Source organism: Lepus europaeus, chromosome X (assembly GCF_033115175.1).
Source record: "Lepus europaeus isolate LE1 chromosome X, mLepTim1.pri, whole genome shotgun sequence".
In the NCBI taxonomy this organism is placed as follows: domain Eukaryota; kingdom Metazoa; phylum Chordata; class Mammalia; order Lagomorpha; family Leporidae; genus Lepus; species Lepus europaeus.
Genome location: NC_084850.1, coordinates 22,569,439 through 22,587,567, shown reverse-complemented (window position 1 = coordinate 22,587,567; position 18,129 = coordinate 22,569,439). Strand labels below are relative to the sequence as shown.

Genomic DNA, 18,129 nt, shown 5'->3' with positions numbered 1-18,129 from the left:
GGTTCCCACATGGGTGCAGGAACCCAAGCACTAGGGCTCTCCTCCATTGCTCTCCAAGGTGCATTAGCAAGGAACTGGATTGGAAGCAGAGCAGCCAGGACTGGAACCAGCACTCCAATATGGGATGCCAGCATTGCAAGCAGTGGCTTAACCTGTTGTCCCACAAAGCTGGCACATTCTCCCCTCTATTTTCCAAGCTTTCTCCATATGGCAAGATTTTCTCTATAATTTAAAAAGCAGGATGAACATTGAGAATCGGAAGTCCTTTGTAGCAGAGAGCTGCTTTGAAGAAAATGAAGGATGGTTGCCTTTCCTAAGGCCCAAGAATACAGTTTGAACAGTCGAAACCATCCATCACTCCCTTTTTGGCAATTTCCACTGGTGCTGGGTATACCACATACCTGGTTAATGTGCTTCAGTTTGTCAATAATTTGACTGACCACTGGCTCAGGACCCTTCATTTTCAGCTCGTGGAGGTTGAATTGATTTTTCATTCCATTCCTTGCTGCCTTCTGGCTGTATCTGTTAAAAGTAAAGATAAAGAAAAGGTTTGTCAAAGAAAATCCTAAGCCCAGTGAGAGCTGACTGTAATCGGTACCAGCCAAGCAGACTGAAGGCTCCCTTTAGTGTGTTAAACCATGGGAATGACTGCGTGGTGTAGAAGTACCCACTCCAGATACAGTGTGCGGTGCAGGATATTCATTCAGGAGGCTTTCTCAAGCCATTTGCAGCATGAAGTCTGCCTGCCAGCTTCTCTCTGTGTTCTCCATGAGAAAGAACATTGGCTCAAAGGAAGATCTTTTTGTTAATAATAATAATAATAATAATAATAATAATTTGTTGGGACCAGCGCTGTGGCATAGCATGTAAAGCTGCCACCTGTACTGCCGGCATCCCATATGGGCACCGGTTCTAGTCCCGGCTGTTCCTCTTCTGATCCAGCTCTCTGCTATGGCATGGGAAGGCAGTAGAAGACGGTTGAAGTTCTTGGACCCCTGTACCAGTGTGGGAGACCTGGAAGAAGCTCCTGGCTCCTGGCTTTGGATCAGCCCAGTTACAGCCATTGCAGCCATCTGGGGAGTGAATCAGCGGATGGAAGATCTCTCTCTCACTCTCTCTGCCTCTGACTCCGCCTCTTTGTAACTCTGCCTTTCAAATACATAAATAAATCTTAAAATAATTTTAAAAAAGAAAACATGTGCTTGATATACGCTTGTTTATCTGAGAGACAGTGAGAGTGAGCTAGCTCTCACCTTCTGGCTCACTGCCAAGTCTGTCATGGCCAAGGTTAGACTGGGCTAGGCCAAAGCTAGGAGCCAGAAACTCCATCTAGGTCTCCCATATGGGTGGCAGGGATCCAGGTACTTGAGTCATCACTTGCTGTCTCTGAGACTATGCATTAGTAGGAAGCTAGATCAGAAGTGGAGTCAGGCATTCCAATATGGCATGTGGTCGTCCCAGGAGGTGTTTTAACCACAGGGCCAAATGCCTGCCTCATTAAAAGAAGGTCTTAATGTGCTCCTCCATGAGAAGCTTCAGATTTAAAGTTTCAAAGTATCAGTATCTATGGACATCCTCATCAGTGTGCAAAAGGGGAGTGCTGGTAGATCTGCCTTTCAGGGTGGAGTTTTGCTCATTTCAACAGGGATAGTGACTTACAACTAAGGGAGTTCTTTCTGCTGTACCTACAGTTCCAGACCTCTACAGAGAGCTATCTCCCATTTTGCAAACCAAACACACAGAAACAAGAAACAGATTGATTTCTCCCTTTCTCTTTCATCATGTGCAAGCAGCCCACCAGTAGGGAAAAAAGGTTTTGAGTACTTTTTGCCTTTCACCTCATCCTGATGACGGGAAAGCTTTCTTGAAGAAATGCGATGAGTCACAGTTCTTTTGCCCTCTTTATAAACCATTTTGTCAATTACAATACAGTAGCCAGGACTCAGGGCAAATTCATATTGAATTTTTAAATTTGAGAGCCAGGTCATCCCAGCTCCCACCTGCCACATACACACAGAGAGAGCTCCCATTTGTTACTTTGCTACCCAAATGCCTGCAACGGTCAGGGCTGGGCTGGCCCAAAGCCAGGAGCCAGAGAGTCCATCCAGGTCTCTCCCTGTGTGGCAGGAACCCAGCTACCTCAGCCATCACACCTGCCTCCCTGTTTGTGCATTAGCAGGACGCTGGGAGTGGGAGCGGAGCTGGGACTCAAACCCAGGTTCTCATATATGGGATATGGGTCTCCTAACCAGTAACTTAAACTTGAGACCAAACATCTAGCCCCTAAATTAATATTTTAACTACAAAAATAGTAATTCTCATTGTAATGAAATCAAACAGTACAGAAATAAAGCATCAAGCACAAGTTCTCCCATTAACTTATCTTTCTAAGAGAGAATATGGTTAACAGTTCCATTTACATGTATATGATTGTACAGGCTTCCACACACATATACTAATACATAACTCTAATCAAAAGTTGAAATCATACTATACATACTGGTTTGCAACCTTTTTTAATCACTTAAATATATACCTGGGACATGTTTCCATGTCAGAACAACTGAATTCATTCTAATATTTTGCTAATATATATGTAATTCTGCAGAGAATGTCCTTGTATACTGATTTTTATACACTTGCACTAATCTCTAAAGGATAAACTCCTGGAATTGCAGCAATTCATATTTCGAATCCCAAATTATGAAGTATGATGAAAAACATCACTGCATTTTTGCAAAGCACGTCACAAAGCAACCTTTATCACTCTGCTAATGTGAACTTGTCAATGACCCTGTGAGGCACACAAGGCATTATTGTTTTATTACCGAAAATTTTACAACTTTGGGAGATACTAATCTGATTCTGTTGATTGTCCTCCTCCATGATTGAATGTATCTGCTGATATTAAGGGAATGCTTTGAAAAACATACATGGTAGCAGAGGAGGTCAAAAAAATCGAGTTCTGACATTCATAATTAAAAGTCATCTTCTGAAAAGGAAAATATTTTGCAGTAAAAGAAGCTGAAGAGAACATCTGATCACATTTCTTCTAAAGTTGTGTTCTAACATATTCAGCTTATTGAACTTTAAAAGTTAATTAGTGAATATACAGATCATAAACCATCAAATACCAATTGCCTTTGGGGGCTGTTCTGAAGAAATGTAAAGAAAGATTCCTTATCTGGTGGGAATAGGCCCACTGCCAGCCTCCTCTTTTATGTTCATATAATGCTATCTATTTAAATATCATGGACCTCTTGATGATACCACTAACTCCATCTTCCCTCTCGGATGCCTGAAGCAGAGACCCTATTGACAGATAAAGAGGTAAAGCTCATTATACGTCTTCTGAAATGAACTCTGGAAATGGGTCTCTAGAGGATTCTCCTTGGACTTGCTCATATCAAAGCTGGCCGGCCACTTTTATGCCCACTGCTACAAGACAAGTGTCCTTCTGAAGCTTGTTATCTGCATTGCAATGGTGTAGAGACATCTGCCAACTTAGTGATTTTGCCCTGTCCTCCCTCTCCGGAACCTATTATAAATATTAAATCAAATTAGTCCCACAGCTGATCCCTTGTGGTCTTACTGCATCATTTTCTGCCATCCAGAAAATGCCCCCTTTAGCTCTATTTTCTTTAAAATTTCTCTCCAAGCAGTAGATAAAGAATAAACATTGCAAGCTCTAAACTCTGTTCCCCAATCTCATGGGGACTTATTTAAAAAAAAAAAAAAAAAAGCTTTGGGTTTAAAAGCTTGCCGAACTTTTTGAAAGTTCAAATAGCATCCACTCTTTCACTGCACCCATGTGCTATTTAAATCCTCACAGGCCTCTAGTAAATTAAGCATGGGTTCTGGTTACAGAAGTGTTGGGAAGAGCTGACCTGCGGTTTAGACCTAAAACTTGCCTTTGTTTCATTTACTTCACAAAACAGTAAAAAAGGAAAAAAAAAAAAAGTACTGAGCCAACTGAGGCGGATAGTTGCCACAATTTACTGGCACTGTTTTAAAACCCTGTGTTTCTGCACTATCCATTAGGTATCTTAATACCTCTGCCCCAACTTCCGACATCTTTTTCCGAAGTTTCTTGTCTCTTTTTCTCCTTAGCTGGATAAAATGGTAAACCACATTTTAAAAGCAGTGAGTGGCAAGATGGAATAAAATGCAGATTAAGAGGGCAAAGTAGATCTGAATGTGTTGATAGGGAGCCCAGGCCAAGACACATTGTAACAGACATCACCAGCAGTGGTTAAGAATGTACAGTAGGAGTCTGTTTGTAATAAAAAATGGGTCTGCACATTCAGTCCAGGAGTTTCCCCTGATCCACGGTTTCATTGCCCACAGTCTCAGTTCCCTACCATCCAGCAGGGTTTGAAAATATGAAATGGAAAGTTACAGAAAGAAATCAGCAATTCATAAGTTGTAAATTGTGTGCTGTTCGGAGAAGCATGAAGAAATCGTGTGCCATCCCACTGCATCCTGCCTGGGGTGTGAATCATCCCTTTGTCCAGCAGATCTACACTGCCTGCCCCCATCAAACACTAGGTCTGTCTCGGTTATCAGGTCAATTGTTGGAAGTATAGAGGGAGAGAGGGAGAGGGAGAGAGAGGGAGAGGGAGAGGGAGAGGGAGAGAGGGAGAGAGGGAGAGGGAGAGAGGGAGAGAGGGGGAGAGGGAGAGGGAGAGAGGGGGAGAGGGAGAGGGAGAGGGAGAGAGGGGGAGAGGGGGAGGGAGAGAGGGGGAGAGGCAGAGGGAGAGGGAGAGGGAGAGGGAGAGAGGGAGAGAGGGAGAGAGGGAGAGAGGGACTGATTCACATAACTTGTATTACAACCTATTGCTTTACATATTACATACATATCATTCTACTTTATGATTGGTTATTTTTGTGACTGTCTCATTGTGCCTAATTTATAAATTAAACTTTATCACTCACACGCGTGTTTAGGAGAAAAGTGTAATATTGTCATGCCTCAGTGTCCAGGAGTCTCCCACAGATACCGACATCCAGAGAACACTTAAGCCCCTTATGTAAAAGGCATAGCATTTGCATACAACCTACACATATCCTCCTGGACACTTTAAATGGATTCTAAGTTCCTTATACCATCTCATGCAATGGAAATTCTATGGACATAGTTGTTACACTGTATTGTTCAGAGGATAATAACAAGGAAAAAGTCTGTGTGTTCAGTACAGACATTATTCTTTTTCCAAACTTTTTTTGAGGTATCACCGACAAACAGATAAACACTGAACATATTTACTAGGCACAATGTGATGATTTGAGATGTATTCGCACACACACGGTGACATGATTGCCGCCAAGCAGCCCATTAAGCTTTCCACGTGTTTGGTGGAGAACGTTCACGATCCACCCTCTTACAGAACCTCAAGTCTACAGAGCAGTATTGTCAACTCTGGTCACCACCCTGGACCTCAGACCGCCGGGGAGCGAATCTGTTTAAAGGCCAAAGAGAACGTCTAACGGAACAAAAATCCACAGTGAGGCTAACTCACACGCATCCCTCAGGGCCTCTAGGAAACCTCTCTTCTGAACACTGGCCCTCACCAGCGTCCTGTCTGAAAGGTGCTTTCTCCTGACACAGTACATAACGGTGCCAATATTCACGCTGTCACCCCGAGTTCCTTCAACCCTCACACGCTCATCTGTGGCTCCCCAGCGTGACTGTCAGGTGCAACAGTTCCTCTGGTCCCTACTCTCCAGTGATGTAACGACTCGCCGGGGTTAACAGGACACCAACTCAGAAGGGATGTAAATGCAGATGTAAATGATCACTAACTCTCTCTCTCTCAAGACAGGGCCAGGAAGGGTGCTCTAGCTCTCTTCTCCTTGTCTGTAAACACCTAACTTCCTCCCTCCCTGAACACCGTGAGCCATCCTGACCTGTGTCTAAACGTTACTACGGGCACCGCCCTGAGTTGCCTGCACATGCTTGCAGCATGTTCCCTTGGCCAGTGCATGTGGTCTGTGAGCTCTTTGAAGGCAGAGTCCTGCTGCCCCATTCTCTTTCACTGTATCTACAGCCCCTCACAGTATTTGCACTAGCTATTAGTTATAGAGTGCTTCCTCTGTGCTAAGTACTGTTGTGAGCACTGATGAAAAAGAAAACTTAGTCCTCCTAACAGCCCTGTTATCAGCCCTTTTTGCAGATGAGGAAACTGAGGCACAGAGACGTCAAGTCACTTGCCTAAGGTCACACAGCTAGTGTGTAACAGAGCTGGCTTGAACTTTGAGAGTCCATCTGCAGCTTGCTCTGTAGACCCTGCTTTCGTAGAGATCACTGATGCTGGCAAAATCCCTCACACGTCGTCCCCACACCACTCCTCCATTGCTCCATTGTCTGAGACAGTCTACAAGGCTCCCAACGGTGCCTGCAGCCATTGCTCTCTGGACCTCTCAGAATATTTCGGGGTTTGCCCTTTCAAAGCCTTTGAGGAGAATTCTGAATCTGGGGTTCCTTCTTTCAAGCAGAAATCCAATGGTGTCAGGGTTCAGGGAAATAATTACATTCTCCAGAGATAAGGGGTTGAAGTTGGATAAAGAAACCATATCCCACCCCCACCAGGGCCATGCCACTGGAAGCTTCCCGAATCTCATAGGACAAAGAGGAAAACCCATGCAGAACGCTGTGCTGAATGTCCCCTTGCCTCCATCCCCTCGGCTACAGCAAAGCAACATATGTCAAGTGCTCCGGGAGCGGGGGTGGGGGGTGTGCATGGAACAGCCCCGCTCTGAGCTTCGAGCCCAGGGGGGATCTGTTAGGGGTGTCTGTGTAGCTTTGAGTTAATTAGTTCGCTCGGCATTTCATTTGCACAGGCTCCCTCTGCAACAACTGGCACGCGCAGTGCATGACAGGCCTTGAATGAGGACTGAGGCACCAGAGCCCCAGTTCTTACCCAAGCACTGTGCAGAGGGTGCCAGGAATGGAGACACTGTAGCCCCTCCCCCCGGGGGGGGGGTTCCACGATGGGCTATCTACTTCATAATACTCACCTGGGACAAACTTCACTGTCCCCCTGCCCAGCACACTGCTGCTTTCCTCATGTTCTCACACAGGGCTGGCAAAGAATACTGGCCAGTGGAGGAGGAACAAAATAAACTGCGAGAAGGTTCCACTTCCACAATCATCTGTGTTCTCAACCGCACGTGTAACGCATGCGGTTAGAAGTGTCGTCCTCTTTAAGCTGGGTAGAAAACCCTATGTGTGGAGTCAAAGGGGGGTGGGGATAGGCTTCTGCTTGGGCAGATCACTTAGGGACTGGGGGCTGAGGAGGGAGTGGGGCGGGGGCGGGGGCGGGGGTGGGGTGGGGGCGAACCTGTGTAAGAGCCACACAGAGAAAAGGAACCTCATTAAAACAGGACATCTGGGCATGCCTGTCTTGGGACAGCTGAAGCAAAGAGAGCACTTGTAGAAGAGGAATAGAATCAAACAAGCGTAAAATGGGCATCTTTTCTTCCCGTTTCTGTGCTGGCTGGGGCTGCAAGGGCGTAGTGGAAGGAAAGCAACGAATTCAAGTGCAGACCACTTGAAGTGGATGCGCCCTCGGAGATCATCTGGTCCACCCCACTCATTGTGTCGCAGACGAAACGGAGACCGGACACGGACTCTTCTAACAGTTCACGCTGTTAGGATCACATGCTCCCCCATTGACAAGCAATCTCTTTAAGAGACGCCTCCAAAGCCACTTTCCTGATTTTTAACACTGCGAGTACTGATTCAGGACAAGCAGACCTAGAGAGAAAATTCACTTTCCTTCTTCCCCGAGGCAAGAGAACGGTGGCAAGTGTCTGAGAGGGATTCTCAAAAGGACTAGTGTCTCATCACAAAAAAAAAAAAAAAAAGTGATTTCAAAAAAGTTTCATTTGCTGCCAGCTTAAAGAAAAAAAAATTGCTACGATCGCACATTCTCAGAGCGCCATCTTATGGAAAGACTGCAGTATTGCAAGGAATCCCTAACCCAAAGTGATTCGTTGGACCGTCTCCTTGGAAAGTACTCCAAGCCGCAATGATCACAGTGGAAAAATGGGATAATTTAAAGAACATACATTGCTTTAAAAACAAACTAGAACTCAGAGAAGAAAAGCCATATTATTAAGAGGCCTAGGAAAATGTTCTGTTTTCTATCTGAGATGCTGTTTTAATTTACATAAGTGCAGAGAAAAATAAAGCAAAGCTGAGATTTGTGAGTCCATTTCATAAAGATGGGAACAATTTGCTTCGTATTTATTTATGCAAAGAAAAATGTTTTGCATCGTTGTCAGCATATCAGTAGCACTTCAGTGCAAATTTTAGCCAGGAGGGTACAGAAACAAATACAATCCCTTGGAATCTCAGGAAACTGGTTTCAGGACCCACACAGTGAACAGCAAAATCCGCAGATGCTCAAGCGTCCTCTATAAAATGGTGTGCTATTTGTATAGAACCTACACACACACTCCCATATACTTTAAATCACCTTTAGATTACTTGTACAAGCTAAATTTGAAAAGTTGTTTTACTGTATCATTTAGGGAATAAGAAAAAAAGCCTGCATATGTTTCGGATGGAAACTATCGAAAAATTGGTTCTTGAACTGAAACTGATTAAATCTGTAGATGTGGAAGCCAAGGATATGGGAGACTGACTGGAAATCTACCATATTCCATGCAGTGTCTGTGTTCCCAAATAATAGCCCATCAGAAATTATACAAATAGAGCTCAGTAGGATGGAAGCAAACTCAGGAGGAAACCAGGGGGCTCTCATAGTGGACATTAGCTACCTAAGGGAATAAGTACAATTAGAATCCATTATTAACCTAATTTCAAACCTTACTCTTATGAGGGACTAAGAGTTTGGCTTTTGAATATAACCAAGAAGTCACTTAAACCCAGGGAGGCAAAGAAGGTTTTCAAGATGGTGAGGAAAACCTGAGAAGTTGGTTGCAGTCCCCCAGTAGAGAGGGACGGTAGAGAGAAAACACCTGGCGACCACTGGCATGTTAGCCTGAAGAAGCAACTTCTGCAGGCAGCCTGGAAGGCAGGAGAGCGAGGAGGAAACACAAACAGCAGAAAGTGAGTATTCTGAGAACTGTGGACAGCCAGAGCCCAGGGTGCAGGCGAGCTGGTGAGAGCTGACGATGGCAGTCAGGATCCCAGGCCAAGGCAGCTGAGACTGGCAGAAGGCCCTGTGATGGGTGTCCCTGAGGGCAAGAAACCAATGCGGAAAGGACTCCATCCACGCATAGTTCTTACAAAACCAGAGAACTAAAAAGATGTAATTCAGAGCTCAATGATGAGAGGAGGGGAACGGAGTAAGACAGCAAGGAGTAATAGGGATTTTAGTGTTCAGTCACCTCCAGATGTTTTCTTGCACCATTGGAGTTAAACCGAAATGAAAGGATCTTGATATGTTTTAGGTGAATTTTTATAGCCCCCCCCCCCCCCATTTGAGAGTCAGAGAGAGAAAAGGAGTTCTGCCTATGGGTTCACTCCCTAAATGCTCACAAGGGCCAGGGCTTGGACCCAAATACTTGAGCCATGACAGCTCTCTCCCAGGGCACACATTCACAAGAAGCTGCAATCAGAAGCAGAGTGGGCACTCAAATCCAGGCCCTCCAATACGGGCTGTGGGCTTCCCAAACAATACCTTAACCAATACAGCAAATGGGCACCCATTAAATTAGATTTTAGCTCATGAAATTAGGAGAGTTCAAAAGGACTTTTGAAGTCTAATGGAGTCCAATGCCTTCTCTTACAGATAGGCGATTTGGGGCTCAGAGAGGCCCAGAACACTCTTATTGGCATCATTGTTAGTGCCAAAACAAAGGTACAAGCAACTGGTCACATACCTCAACAGTCTGTCAGGGCACTGTATGAGCATAACTGATATTCAAAATAACCACCAATTACTGTTTAAGGGATGAACTCAGTTTGGTACACCCAGTTTACAGAGGCAGCAAGTACATCATTCGTTTTTGAAAGGCTGAGTCAATGTGAAAAGAGCACTGGCCTTGGAGTCAGAGATACAGGTTCCAAAGTTGATTGTACTACCCACTATGTGACATTTTTTAAGAGAGAGAGAGAGAGCAAGAAAGCTCCTCTAACTCATGTTTGACTCCTCAAGTGTTCATGCTGGCCAAGTTGTACCAGGCTGAAGCCAGGAGCCCAGAACTCAATCCACGTTTTGGGGACCCAAGTACTTGAGCCATCACCTGCTGACTTCCAGGGGATACATAAGCAGGAAGCTGGAGTTGGAAGTGGAGTCAGAATTTGAACCCAGATACTCCAATATGGGACATGGGTATTTTAACTGGCATCTTAATGGTTAGGCCAAAAGTCCACCATACTGTGTAACTTTTAAAAATTTTATTTCTTTCATTTTACTTGAAAGGCAGAGCAGTAGAACAACAGAAAGAGAGATCTTCCATCTGTAGGTTCACTCCCCAAATGCCTGCAATAGCCAGGGCTGGGCCAGGCCAAAGCCAGGAGCCAAGAACTCCACGTGGAACTCTCATGTGGGTGGCAGGGACCCAAGCACTGGAGCTACCATCTGCTGCCCTCCTGCGGTGCATTCGCAGGGAACTACAGCAGAAGTGGAGGGACTGGGACTCCAATGGCCACTCTGATAGAGGATGTAGACATCTCAAGCAACACACTGCAGCGCATTGTCTACCCAGTGTCTACCATGTGACTTCTGAGAAGTAATTAAACCTTGCTGAGCTTGAGTTTCCTCTTCAGAAAAGTGGGCAAATGCTACCTGCATTGCCTTAAGGATTGGCTGATATCACAAAGGTGAGTAAATTGGGCCAACTTAGACAAACGGGCTTAGAATAGCGCTCAGCAAGAAGCAAGGTCCACAGGAGGGCTGTCACTATGCGAAAGTACCAAACACAATGCCTGGCATGCAGCCGGCATTCAGTAGATGCTATTTGACAAAGCTTCCTGAGAGTGGACAAATAAAGCTTGCAGTAAATAATGAGGGTAAATCCCCACGTAGAGGGAACTTCAGAACCCTAACAGTCTTGGTTGTCTTCAGTATGGTCCTCGGTAAAGTGTAGGTGGAGGCAGGGGTGGGAATAGTTTAGAGTGAGGGCAAATGGGCCAGGACAAAGGCACTGGAACTTTGGGCATTACCATCAAGCAGTCCTGTAGAGGTGCTCGCACAAAGCTTCCAGGGTTCAGGGGAGAACCTAGCCGACAGGCCTCCCAAGGTCCAGAATCAATTTTAGCGCACACAAGAACTCATCATCCACCTGTGGCCCAGGGGGCAGCCCTCCAAGTTTCCCAAGCCATCACCTTCGGGCATCAGAGGCCTGTTCCACTCCTCGCGCCTTCTGCAGTTCATATCTCATCTCTCAGCGACAGAGCATATCCTGCTGCCATTTTGCCTAACTGTCCCAAATCATGAACTAGATGGCTCTTGAAAATACCTACCCGCTTTTGCAAATCTCTCCCCCTCCCCAAGAATGAGGCTGTTTGCCTCAGATACCCTGCCAGATCCACAACAAACAGCCACTCGTTGATGTGGGGATCTTCAAAATGCAGACCAGGAGCCCCAAGTCCATGTGCAGTCACAGGTCATTGCTCTAAGAGCATGTTGGGAGGGAGGCAAGTGCGAGGGCGGGCGCCGTGGGACCTGGGGACGTTTTTCTTGTGTTACATTGACCTATCTGTGGTGATGCAAAGGAAAGGCTCCTTGGAGTTGCTTTGCATGTCCCGTTGAACTCCAGTTAATGAACTGCCAGAGATCATGAACAAAGGACAAACTGTTTTCGTATAATGAGCACCGCAGAAATATGTTAACAAAAGCTAAATGTTCCTGTCACTGTTTTTCTGTCAACTCCTTTGCTCTTAGCCACACTCACCTGCAGGCCCGAGAACCTTCAACCTACAGGATTAGGCCTACTCCAATGGTGACAAAGGCAGGGAAGTGTTAGCTTAGGTGACTCACCTGTCAGGCCCCAGGCTCTGGAATTAATATTGCTTCTCAAAGCCATTGTTTTAGGTTTTTAAGAGTGAGCTCCAGGTGTTCAGGCAGTCATGTTTCCATGGGCTGTACAAATTGAACTCTGACCCATTGTCCTTGTTTGTAACCATCTCTGGGTCTACTGTCTCACCTGGTACATGGCACATAGTAGGTACTCAATAAGTGTCCTTCCCACAATGCTCAGCTTATGTGGAAGAGACCTTGACCTAATCTGCCTAGCCTGGTTAACCTGTTCCTCCTAAGGCCTTTTGCCCAAATATGCAGCCATTGACTGGGGACCTGCCTGATCCTGCACTTGTACTCTGGGCCCTGCTGGGTAAACCTGCCATTGTGGCCCAGCCCACTTTAGAAACCAATGGCCGAGTTCCTGCCCTTTGTCCCACCAAAAATCATCATTCAGGGGGCACAACACATCCCACCCAGGCCAGCCCGTGAGGTCCAAGCCCCATTCCTTCCAGCCTCGGTCCCATCCCCTTGAACCCATCATCAGTGGGCTCCCACACTGACTCCACCTAAGAAACACCTGTGAGCAGTATCAATTTGCATTACCAACTCTTTTCTAATATAATCTTGGCCTACTTCTGGGAATTAGTAAGATTGTACTGTTGTAAAAACAAACCTAAGATTTTTTTTTTATATATATTTACTATAGCTCAAGGCAGCAACCTTGAAAGGATTTCCAATCAGATGATGAGGTTTCTAGGTTCCAAGAAAGTATTTGCTGTCTTCCATCAGGAACAGAGCCAACAGAGAGCAAATGCTCTCTATGCCACACTCACTTGGTAAGCTTCTATATAACCCCAGCTTAGCCACAGAACTCTGGCGGTTGGAGGTGCTAAATTTTCCAATATTCTGCCCCGCTCATCCCAATTTGGACTTTGTTGACCGGATCCCAGTTTGGGCTTTGGCAAATCTGGTCTTCAGAAAATGCAGCATTCATAGGCCGGCGCCGCGGCTCAGTAGGCTAATCCTCCGCCTTGCGGCGCCGGCACACCGGGTTCTAGTCCCGGTCGGGGCACCGATTCTGTCCCGGTTGCCCCTCTTCCAGGCCAGCTCTCTGCTGTGGCCAGGGAGTGCAGTGGAGGATGGCCCAAGTGCTTGGGTCCTGCACCCCATGGGAGACCAGGAGAAGCACCTGGCTCCTGCCATCGGATCAGCACGGTGCGCCGGCCGCAGCGCGCTACCGCGGCGGCCATTGGAGGGTGAACCAACGGCAAAAGGAAGACCTTTCTCTCTGTCTCTCTCTCTCTCTGTCCACTCTGCCTGTCAAAAAAAAAATAAATAAAAAAATTAAAAAAAAAAGAAAATGCAGCATTCAACTGATGATTTCCAATTTCTCCAAATTTTGGTATATCTGCATATACCTAGTGAGATCTCTTGGGGGAAGAATGCAAATCTATACGTGAGATTCATTTCTGTTTCATATATACTTTACACAGAGAGCCTGAAGGTCATTTTACATGATTTTTTTTAACATGCCTGCTTTTTGACTGCGAGCAGTTGAAGCATCATGTCAGTACTCAAAATGTTCCCGAGTTTGAAGCCTTTTGGATTGTTAGGGTTTGAGATCAGGGATGTTCAACCTCTACTTCATGATCTATTGACAGATACACCAACTTACATCATAACACTGCTATCATAAGAAGGCTACTAGGAGGGAGATGGAACTACCAAGTCTATGGTAATTTCATGTTAGCTTTGTCCAAGAACCCTGAAAAGTATTGTCTGCAGAAAGTGGAACTGCCATTTATATTGTCTTCTCTTAAAGTCATTCCCAGAGTGCCAGAACCAAGGCTGTGGACACATCCCAGAAGTAGAAACACAGTTATCCAGCTTTTGCCTGGTACAAGAGAGCCCAACGGAGGGCTTGGGCAAAGACCCTAGAACAGGGGAAAGAGGCGATCACTGGCAGTACCCAGAGAGACAACATCTCTGCCCTCCACAGGCCCACACCTGGCACTGCCACTAGCTAGTTGCCAGCAGTATAATAAAGCTGAAGAATGACAAAGGGAAGGAGAGGTGAATGACAGTATAAACTGCACCCACTCCAACTGCTCTAGCAGCTAGCTGCAGGTGCCCTCGGCGGCTCCACTCTTTGCACCTGCTCTCCTGCTGGAACAAGTGGTCTATTGTGTGAGGCTGTACACATGGAGGTGCTAAGCAAACAAGAAATGACTCTCCTAATCATAAACTAGATGGGATTCCAGGAAAACTTTACTAAGCCAAATAAAAATGATTGTAAAGCACTTGGTAAAATATAAACTGCTACATAAATACTTGATAAAAGCTCATGGCAATGCACACAAGGACACCTGGGTCAAAAATTACCCAAGCTTTCTAGCCCAGAGGGTCTTGAAAAGAGCGCAAATTGTCTTCTTGCCTTGGATTTTTCAGCCACTTTGTATTCCTCTGCTCTTACCTGGCCTTCAGCCCCCAGCACTTCCCTAGATGCAGCTCTTCTGTCACTGATGCTCTGTCTCTCTGGTTAGAGGGCTTCTCATTTTCATTCTGGGCAGATGTGTCACATATGATTTGGAGCCACAGACAAGGAATTCCATTTCTTTTAGCTCAGAAGTCCCATTGGAGTTATATGGCACGGTGGGGGAGCCATTTTCTTGCAGATTTAATTATGGGACTCTCACCCCAAACTCTCCAATATCAGGAACAGAACAACTCTGACAACATCTCAAACAGCAACCCCCTCCCACCCTCACCCCCGTTCTCCTGCAGCCCCAAGTGATACCTGGAAGAGGCAAATGCTCACTGCTGGCCTAGCAGGATGATAACACCCTGGGGCTCCTTTTGAATCATTTTCACTTTGGTCTATTTGGGAAGCCATTAGGGAAAGAACTGGAAATTCAAAGTCATTAAGTTGGCTTTATGGTATTCTTCTACCTTTTGGACTCCATTCTCCCCTCACCTCCCCAAAAATATCCTTATTATAGGAGCCCACAGACTGTTAGAGAGGGAAAGGGTTTTAGAGATCATTTTGTCAAATTCCCTCATTTTAAAAGTAAAGGAAAAGAATGAAAGGCAGTAACTTGCCCAAGGTCACACAAGTTCATGATAGTTAGGACCCCGGCTGGACTGTGAGTTTAGGGCTAAAGGTAGGTGTATCCTTTTCCATGGGTTCCAAAGCTCCAAAGAGGATACACAGGCAATGGTTTTATTATGAGAACTGTGTGTGTAGAGGAAACTGAATGTAGGGGTAGGCTCAGAGGAGGTGAACTTTCATCTTCTAGCAAGGGGCAGGAGTTGCTCACAGGGAAGGGGGATCTTTTTTCTGGCAAGGGCTATTTGGATATGTATAACATCATCTGCAGGCCATGCACAATTATCAACTTAAAAATTAGCCTGCTAGGGGACAGCACTGTGGCACAGTGGGTGAAAGCCCCAGCCTGCAGTGCCGGCATCCCATGTGGATGCCAGTTTGAGTTCCAGCTGCTCTTCTTCCAATCCAGCTCCCTATTAATGGACCTGGGAAAGCAGTAGAAGATGGCCCAACTCCTTGGGCCCTTGCACTCATGTGGGAGACCTGGAAGAAGCTCCTGGCTCCTGGCTTCAGATCAGTGCAGCTCTGGCTGTTGTGGTCATTTGGGGAGTGAACTAGAAGAATGGAAGACCTCTCTCTCTGGCTCTACCTCTCTCTGTAACTCTTTTTCAAATAAATAATAAAAATAACTCTTTAAAAATTATCCTACTATAGATCTATTGAATTTCAAGTCTCACATGCAGTTTCCTTGGTAGGGCCAGACCAAATGGTTTCACTGGCCTACATGGCCTGTGGGCCAGATGCTCCATACCCCTGCTAGGGGAAAGAGCTCCTTCTCTCAAGAGTTGCCACCTGATAGCTTTGAGACAACGTGAGAGCAGAGAGGCAAGAAAGGTACTGCTGCTAGTCTAGTCTTTGTGGGCCTAGACCAGGAGTTAACAAGGAAAGGGTAGGAGACAGGACTTACCAGCACAGGTTAGAGAAAAGCTAGATGCACGACTTCTTCCAGGTGTGCTGAACGAGAGATTAAAGCAAGCTTAAGCCCAAATTTCCCATCAAGAATGGGGACATGGTAGGAGGGCTGTGAACTCTAAGGGATAGAAGCTAGGCACCGGACAAGGCAGGGCAGCACAGTGCAAAAGGGCATGGACTGGTGCAATGGGAATCCCATCTCTCCGACTTCCTAGTGTTGTTGCCTCTGGGAGTTCTAAACTCATCAGTAAAATCAGAAAAATGGGAGTGATACTAATATCTACCTCAAAAGATTGCTCTGAGAATTCATTCCGTTCACATAAAGTGTCTAGGACAGCACTCAGTTCATGGTAATATACCATGGAAGGCTTAGCTATCATTATCACGAACCAGCTCTACTGGTTTAGTCCTGCTTTCTGAAGTTTCCCTGCCTCTGGGGTGGCAGAGGGGCAGGGTACAGCATGCTTTGGGGAGGAAAAGGCAGTCAGAGTTAAAAAGTAAAGACAGATAAACCAACAAAATAAGTAAGCTGTAAATCCCCCAGCTCTCCTCTGCCCCTCCAAAGTAAATCCCCCATCGTGGCTTCTCTGCCCCATACGTAGTAACAGCTAGAGTCACAGGGGCCAGTAAGTTTGCCTGGGACTGAGGGCTTTCCTCGGACTTAGGACTGTCTGTACCAAGGTTGGAAATTCCCAGGCAAATTGCAAACACTGGCTCACCATGGGGTCCAGACAGAGGGTGTCTGCTGTTCGAGATTATCGTTTGTCATAACCAGAGTGCAAAGCACTGTGGCTAGATGCTACCCACTGGAGTTTGGAAAAGCTGGATTACCCAGAAGCCACGTGTAGGGATTTCTAATGGGAGTTTTTTTACGCATCTGAAGAGAAAAATACAATAGGTTTCACCAGGGGAAGTGTTAGCCAATGTGAGGATGATGATCTTTAGCTGGACAGTTGCATAGCAAGAGCCTCATTGTCAATGATTCACAGTTGTTTGCTTCGATTCTCTGATATATTCTGTCCGTCTCCAAGTTAAACTCCCAGGACTATCATTATATGTGTTTGAAAGTAATAAAACAACATTTATTTTAAAATGGTCATTCAGACTCTTCATTAATTTAAATGGATGCTACCCATCTCTCAAAGGACTCCCTTTATTTGGCACCATGGGAGCAGGGGCGGGGTGGAAGTAGGTGCACATGTTTAAGGGGAAAAAAATTAACGTTAAGATTTCTGGTGAGACCCGTAGGGTGTGATTACTCAAGAAGCTGCTAAAGAGCCCATGTTGTAAAGAATCGAGTAATGCAGTGTCAGGTAGCCAGGGCACAGTTCCATTTACCTCAGGGCAGGACTTCCCCCACATCTATGAATGGAGGGCACTTTTACAATTGCTAAAGCTAGCCTACATCGATTGCATTAGTGGAGGCTCACACCAACCCTTTTGTGAGCTCGGAGGGGGAGGCACTAATTTCACCATTCACAAAAGAAGAAACAAAACAGAGAGAGGAGAAGTGACATGCTGTAAAAGGCACATATGATGTTATGGGGAAGCCAGGTCTAACAATCAGGTCTCTTACCCAGAAGTCGCTTTCCTGGCTCATCCACTGAATTCAATAAACATGTATGGGAATCTATTTAATGTCAGGTATAACTACACAATGAGGATTTATAGATAGAAGACATAGTGTACTCATATTTTTATTTATGTATTTATGTATTTTATTATGTATATATGTATTTATTTGAAAGTCAGAGATGCAGAGAGAGAGACACACACACAGAGAGGTCTTCCATCTGCTGGTTCACTCCCCCAGATGGCCCCAACAGCCAGGGCTGGGCCTGACCAAGGCCAGCAGCCAGGAGCCTCTTCTGGGTCTCCCACATGGGAAGCAGGGGAACAAACACTGGGGCCATCTTCTGCTGCTCTCCCAGGCTATTATCAGAGGCTGGATCAGAAGTGGAGTGGCTGGGACTTGAACTGGTCCCCATAATGGATGCCAGGGTTGTAGGTAGTGGCTCTGCCCACTATACCATAATGCCAGCCCCCATGGTGCTTATCTTCAAGGAGCTAGTAGAAGATGAGAGGCAGATTTGTCAAAGCTTGGCAGTTTTTGCAAGCTGGCACTGCATCCCCCTGGAGAAGCCACCTCCTGCTGGAACCCTGTCTTGATCCCCC

The 18,129-nt window shown here is 45.9% G+C and overlaps 1 protein-coding gene across 1 annotated transcript in view; it reads right to left on the bottom strand.

Moving 5' to 3' along the window:
- The window catches only part of GPC3 (glypican 3), a 454,515-nt gene that overhangs the window by 124,954 nt on the left and 311,432 nt on the right, over nt 1–18,129 (bottom strand). The window contains exon 6 of the mRNA XM_062183209.1: nt 402–522. Coding sequence (XP_062039193.1) covers nt 402–522 — 121 coding nt within the window. The remainder of the gene's footprint in view (nt 1–401; nt 523–18,129) is intronic.